The 7,177-nt window shown below is 36.1% G+C and overlaps 1 protein-coding gene across 1 annotated transcript; it reads right to left on the bottom strand.

Moving 5' to 3' along the window:
* Nucleotides 1–1,618: 1,618 nt before the first annotated feature.
* Nucleotides 1,619–5,405, bottom strand: LOC145568752 (uncharacterized). The gene is made up of 3 exons (XM_081628166.1): nt 5,280–5,405; nt 2,191–4,494; nt 1,619–2,084 (listed from the first exon to the last, which is right to left on the bottom strand). Exons 2-3 carry the CDS (start codon nt 4,441–4,443, stop codon nt 1,809–1,811), a joined length of 2,529 nt encoding a protein of 842 aa, XP_081484292.1. The 5' UTR covers nt 4,444–4,494; nt 5,280–5,405; the 3' UTR covers nt 1,619–1,808.
* Nucleotides 5,406–7,177: the final 1,772 nt, after the last annotated feature.

Below are 7,177 nucleotides of genomic sequence, written 5' to 3'. Positions count from 1 at the left end.
TAGAGCTGGATTCGAAACAAGGATCGAAATTTTGGATTATGATTTTTGATAAAATTGAGGCGAGTTTTTAGAAAACCCTATGACAAGATGTCGGCGATTTAGAATGAAACTGTATTTTCCAAATAAAATTTGGGAAATTTTAGGAAGAAGGTTGCGAAATTTTCCAATTTGAAAAAATCCTAACAGAGAACGTCGGTTGGTTAAAAAAATTGGGAGATCGAAAATTTTTTGACCATGTAAGTGAGTGTAGTAAATCCTGAAGACACAGAAACGGCGTTAGCTAGGACGTCCTGAACTTGAACATCCACATAAGCAGCTGATGTGGCCTTAGTAACATGTCACCTGATACGCAATAGTAGATGTGAAGGCAGGAATTACTTTCTTGTCCCCGTTTTAGTAGCGAAGTTTAAGAACGTACCCCTTGATATGCTTGTTAAGTTTATCAAATTGATGAACTTGTATTTTGTGTAGAATTCTTCATTTTAATTTAAAAAGTTTCTCTTTTGAATTTCTTGCTAATTTCGATTGAATTACGCATCATTAAAGTGTATATATATATGAGCATGCCCAGGTTAATATCTGATAGAAACAAAGGTTGTTTATATCTTTTTGCATGTAAAAGAAATGGTAATTTTGTCAACATTAGTTGGATGGACTTATGCTGTTAGATGGGCGTTAAGAGGATAACACTAACCATGGTTAGTGAATAGTGATTGTCCGCCTCTCACCTACCCAAACCCAAGAACATTGATTTCTTTCAGCGACACGTAAGCGTCTTCGATCTTCTTCAATTTGACTGGTTGCTTCTTCAATTTATGTAAAATTTTGATCTTCAATTGAGCCAAAAACTTGACTGGTTTCTTTTACAAGGCCAGAAAATCTCCAACAATAGTACACAAACTGGAATTTTGCATCTTCCGATCCGAAAAAAATGAAAAGTCGAAACCACCAATCGCCATGGCTCCATGCTTGAATGCTTGACATTACCTAGTAACTTACTGTCCCCTATCTTCTTCACCCTCTTTCACCTTTCCGGCGACGAATTTTCGGCGACTTCGCCGTCGAATTAAACGAAAAACCCTAGAAAAATTAGAGAAATTGGGGCATGGTTAACCCTTAAGGGCAAGGTTTGCTTCCTTCTCCATTGAAGTTGTTCGTGCTTCTCGATTTCTCCATTAAAGGTTTTACAAAGCCATTTTCATGTACTATGTGAGCTTGCTTATTTGTTTCTCTCTCGTGACAAAGATGAAGACAATTGCAAGAGTGAGCTTAACTCACCCTCAAAGTTGGGTTAAGGTAGATGGATGGAGCAATAACAGCGTGAAGTGTTCTTTTTGAAGCCCATGTGCCCAATGTCAGAGTTTTTGCTGAGAAAACAATTGTTTATTGGTCCAGCACGAAAATCAATGGACTTTTATTGCAATTTTGCCACGATATAAACAATACTCGTTTATCACGAATATTAACTTGGATTTTCTCTATATATATATATACTACCTTCGATTTTTTTTTAGTTATAACTTTGGAGTATTATTTGAGAAATATAAAATATTTCAAAGTTACAACTAAAAAAAATCGGAGGTAGTATATATAAAGCAAGAGAAGTTCTATGCTTTGGTGATCATCAAAACTGAAATTTTGGGCTTGGTAAATCTTCTGCACATGTATAACCCTTTATTACTGGTATGTCTAATAAGGTTTAACATTATACTGGATACAAACATAAAATACTTACTGATCTCTACTACCCAACTCATTTCTGAAGCAATGTAATTGCCTCGCGAGTCTACTTCTACTGCTAGTATGACTTACACTCTGCCAACAGGGGACAGAGGTGGATGCGGGGCACGCTTTTCAGGGCCTTCATTTCTAATAACCATGGATGCCTGTACCCTACCAAACTCCGGTTTTGATTCAACTTGCTCAGTTGTGTTTGCGGAATGAACCGGGTTAAGACTATTAATCAGTGCAACAGATAACGAAAATGCTTGCAAAGAAGAAATTTTGGCATCAAATTCCACTGAAAAGAGTCCGTCTCGAAGCGGAATCAAGCTAAAGAATGGTCTGCGTTGCTTAGCATCCCCCTAAATGAGAAGAAAAGGAGCATTTATCAGAAAATGAGCATGAGATATACGATTTATTAGTAAACAAGGGGCAGAGGCAGCAGAAGTGAAGAACAATAGAACACACCTGATCATAAAGATCACATGGAGCTTGTAAATTCTTGTAGCGTTGCCATTTGTCTGTCAGAATCCTCAATTTGCAACCAATATCCCAACCTCCACAATCACATAACCCACCAGTTCTCCAACGATTAATCAAAGATGAAGGCAGTCCTTCACGAGGCAAGCTGTGGTCAGCACCTGGTAGTATGACAGCTACATTGCCCAATTTGTCATGTTCAAAGTCAGGAAACCAGTCATAGTTGCTGCATTTGCCAACAGTACCTGGCAGGTTTACAACTATCGCTGCCAGCTCCCTGCTTATCGTGAATTCTGAAGTTGCAGCATCTTCTTTGCTCATATCAACACTATACAAGACTGACTCTTTGACCATATTTTTTTCTCGGGATTCCTGGTTGCACCAACTAGGAAAATAAGGTTCTGAAACCTTCATTTGACCTACAACATTGTACCCAAATCCAGAAGGTTTAACCCTTGGATTTTTCCAGCCTCCACTCCTCTTTCTGAATCTATTAAGAGAATAAAAAGTGTATAACCAGCTAATGTGATCCTTGTCGAGTGTGCTAAAATTTTTCACTGTGGATGCAAAGATCTCATTATTGATTTCAACCACAAACTTGAACAAAGGTAGCCCACTCTTATCTGATAAATGCAAAAGTGCTTTGATTGTTGTTGCCTCGCATTTTTCGTTCTCAGACACTTGTATTGGAATGGGCGGATTCATTCTCAAGTCATTTGACTTTTCATTCAATTGGTTAGCAAACTTGGACTTCAATAATGGATCAAGCAATCTTCTGAAAGGGCTAGCTTTTGCTCTGCCACTCAGATTTGCTTTATTTCTGTTTTGAGAATCGGTATAACTGGAAAATCCAGGTTTAGCAGGACCAGACTTGGCACTCACACAAGTAGAGCTAATGGGAGGTTGAACTGACCTCTCCCTAAAGCTGAGGCTTTTTGTCATCCTAGATATATCAAAGCTAAATCGCCGATGCCTCAAACTATCTGCAGACATTTCAAATGAAGTACCCGTTGCTGATTCTTCAGTTGCATGGGAAGGCATATCTGATGAGTTGACTGGACTCTCAAGACCCTGAGCTTTGACCAACGTATCAAGCTTCATGTCCAATTCTGTTTCTGTCTCAACTATATGATTTATGGGGCATGAATATGTGATATCAGAAAGTGACTCATCAGGGTGGATCTCATCGACAGAGAAAATGTCAGAAAAGCTACCCCAGTTATGTGAAGCTGATTTGCCATCAAGTGACGCTCTATTATGCACCCCTGAGCTTCCAGAACCTGAGAGATCTTTGGGCAAAATAAGAACAATGCTCTCCTGGTTACCAGAGATATATTGCTCTGGAGTATCAATTCTATGTCCTCCGATGTTGTCTGAAAACTTTAATGCTTCACCATCTGAATTGCTGACTTCTCTGCCCATGCACTTTAAAATCTCATGATCATAGTTATTCGAGCTGGATAATGATTTCCCTATCAACACACAGTCATCGTGACTTGAATACTTGTCCTTGCATTTGGAAGACTTACTCACATCATCTTGTATTTTAGTTGTGTCATTCTTGCATGTTTTCTGCTTCTGGTCAATGTCTGTTTTTGATGAAGTCTGTAACCCTGGGTGGTTCAATTTCTTTCTACTATGGCTTTTACCAACTGTAGAAAAATCAACTGCGTGTCCTGTATTACTATTGGAAACACTGGGTTGCTCTCTGCAGAGAAATAAAGCCTCATTATTTGCCATAGCAGATGAAGAGCCATTTCCAGCACCAGGTCTAGATTTTCTTTCACTGACTAAAGTTTTTTCGTGTTTGTGTGTCCATTTCTCTAAACGCCCCCAATCAAGAACTCCAATATTAAAAGCATTATCTTGGAGTCTTTCTCCTCTTTGTAGAAAACCAGGGACTTTGGACATGTATTTGACAAGCTCCTCCTCCTTACTCGTACCACTCCTCCCCTGAGGCAGTTGTTGATTGTTAGAAAGCTTTGTCCGGACAACAAACTCATTATTAACATCCTTTACAAACTCTAAAGGAAGATCTGAATGTGGAGGACGAATGGAGTTATCCACTTTAACGACCTTATCTTTGAACTTCAAACCTTGACTAGCTCGCGGAGACAAAGACTTCTCTCTAGCAAACCTCGACGTTTGGTGCTGTCTTGCATTCTTTCTGTACTCCAAGCCATGCTGATTGTCATTAGATAATGCTGAACTCTCATTTCTTGACAGTACTGTCGGAGGCATGGTATCAGCAAAAGTCGATCTCCTCTAACCTCATAGGTGCCGTGTTACTCCCTGGCAATAACATTTTCACATAAAAGATGTAAACACCAGCAGAATCATATCAAACAGACAATAAAGGCTCATCAAATCTGTGATTGCATAATGCGATTAGCCGATTATATAATCCACAAATTATCATAGCATTATCAAAAAGAACAAAGAAAATTACGGAATCAATCATAAAAGGACGGAATCAGTTAACTTCAGTTCATAGAATATGTGAAGTTCATTCCAGACATTACACGTACAAATCTCTCCCGTACAAAATGGCCAACCATCATAGAAATGTCTATTGTAACAGACATTATAGTTAGCAGAAATTAAAACAGATGAAACAAATTGAATATATCAACACAAAAGCCAAAATAGGTATCAGCACAAACAGATTATTAAGTCAGTTACCATCACAATTGTAATGATTTATTTTCACAAAATCTTCATATCATTTATAAACACAAACTAAGAAGAAAAAAAAAAGAAGGGCTAGAAATTGTCATGTCTTATTAATAGCAACAATTGTCAATTTGATGAGCAAAATTTGCAAATTAATCTTTTAATTTTTTTTTTTTTTTTTTTTTTTTTTTTTTTTTTTTGGCAAGCAATAATTTTTCACATAAATTATAAAAGATTAAGAAAATTAACAACCATAAAATTCAGCAAATTAAAACATCAGAAGCAGAGATCAGTCAAAAAGGCCTTAATTTAGCAAGTATACTTGAGCAGTTGAGCACCAAAAAAATAAATTCAGCCATGAAAAACAAATTTAGACCAGAAAAATAAAATAAAATTAAGCTCACCTTAACTTATTCTGATTTTAATTAATGCAGAAAAAAATTTAAATCTTGGACAGAGGTCGCCGGTGGCTTACGAAACGAAAGAGTAATGTCGTAAGTACGTAAATTGAAAGGAAAGTAAGGTACCAATTATATTATATTACTACTAAATACTAATACCCACTGTAACAGAAAGATAGAGAGTTTAATTATAGAGATATCGCTGTCAAATAACGGTGAAAAGCAAAATGGTGGTAATATCAGGAGGAAGAGGAGGAGGATCTGGAATGTGGGACCCAAAATTAACACAGATCCCAAAGGGTTTTGTGGGTCCCAATGGACCGTCAAAATGATAGTACGTCAGTGTGACTTTTGTGCACACATAGCTATAAAATTAAAATTAAAATTAAAATTGAAAAAAAGAAAAAATTGGGTTGATGGTTTCTTTGGGTTTTGTCTTTGCATTTGGTTATTCGGCTTGCTTTTTTTTTTTTTTTTTTTTTTTTTTTTTTTTGTGGCAACTAATTATTAGGCTTTGCTATCTTATCTCAATTTTTTCTTTTTTAATACTATTGCTTTTCCTCTCTTTTTTCTTACCTTTTTCTTTTTCATTTCAATCTCTTGTGTTTGGTCCAAATTTTCAACAAGAAATAAGGTTATACTTACTCCCATATTCTATTTGAGACATTTTAAAGGGAGTTAACATTATATATTCGAAAAAATATAAATTTATAACTTTGATAAACAAAAATCGTTTATCAAGAGGTAATGTTGTCTTTTCATGTGATTTAGTAGGGCATTTACGTCCAACAACCGGTCATTTTTAACTTGGGCCGAAAACGTAGTATGCACATATTCAAGCTGCGTTATCTTACTTTATGAACGACGTTATCTCTTGGAGTTAATGAAGTAATAAAATGTCCGTTACTCGTAACTTTTACCCATGAGGTAAATTTAATCACTCTAGCACTCCTGCTTTTGTTCATCTGACTTTTCATTCGAAACAGAATCTGTTCTTCAATTTCAAATTATGGACGTCGTTTCTAAGGAAGTTTTCCCCACCGCCAAATCAGAAATTGTGGAAATTGTGTTGTGCTGCTGAACGATTTCCAGCCACCAGTTTGATACGATTATTTAAGGTAATTGATTGTAGTTGGTTATACGTTTGGATGGACCTTTACAAGTAACTTAATATTCTCTATTTACAATGATTTGAGTCCCACTGTGATAATGCACTTAAGTATGGTGGCGTCCAAAGGGAAGGAAGCTAGAGCAAAAAAGTCGCCAACAAGTTTTAGTAACTTGTAAACCGTTCATAAGGTGAAGATTACATCCCTTCACGATCACAGAGATCGCTAACTCCATAGTGGTCCTGAACCATGACTGGATATTCGGGGATAAAGGTACAAATCCAACCTAAAAGAGATTGAACATGCCCTAATAGGCCTCTACTTTGTTCTTCTCATACTCATGTGCGTTTTCTGATCAACATACAATCAATATATTAATGCTAAACCTGTTTAATTTATGTTGGTTGATTATTAATGCACAAATAAATCTATTATTGGCGATCACTTGAATTAAAATCATATTAGCCTAAATAAAATTATTAATTATCTTATTAAGAGTGATTTCAAGTATAAATTCCCTTTAAACCTGCAAGAGAGGGCGTGATAAAGCAATAACAATAATAATATCAAGCAACATATAATATTGACACAACAATCACCATCATAACAATATTCTCAAAGCATAATATTATTAGCAAGACCGTAGGCATGATACTAACAAGATTAATAACAAATTCTAGCATGTCACTAAATATTAAACATCAAGGCTTTAATCCTAACATGATACTAGAAAGCAATAAAGACATCCTAACATGATACTAGGAATTAATAAAATAATCTAAGCATGATTTC

This window comes from Chenopodium album, chromosome 11 (genome assembly GCF_948465745.1).
Source record: "Chenopodium album chromosome 11, dcCheAlbu1.1, whole genome shotgun sequence".
Classification (NCBI taxonomy): Eukaryota; Viridiplantae; Streptophyta; class Magnoliopsida; order Caryophyllales; family Amaranthaceae; genus Chenopodium; species Chenopodium album.
The sequence above is the reverse complement of the archived record's forward strand: the minus strand, read 5'-3'. Positions and strand labels throughout refer to the sequence as shown.

Excerpts from the sequence above, each read along its gene's own strand:
- LOC145568752 (XM_081628166.1), bottom strand. The coding sequence starts at position 4,443 with ATGCCTCCGACAGTACTGTCAAGAAATGAGAGTTCAGCATTATCTAAT. Across the intron at positions 2,085-2,190 it reads CATGTGATCTTTATGATCAG|GGGGATGCTAAGCAACGCAG; the intron begins GTGTGTTCTATT and ends CTTCTCATTTAG.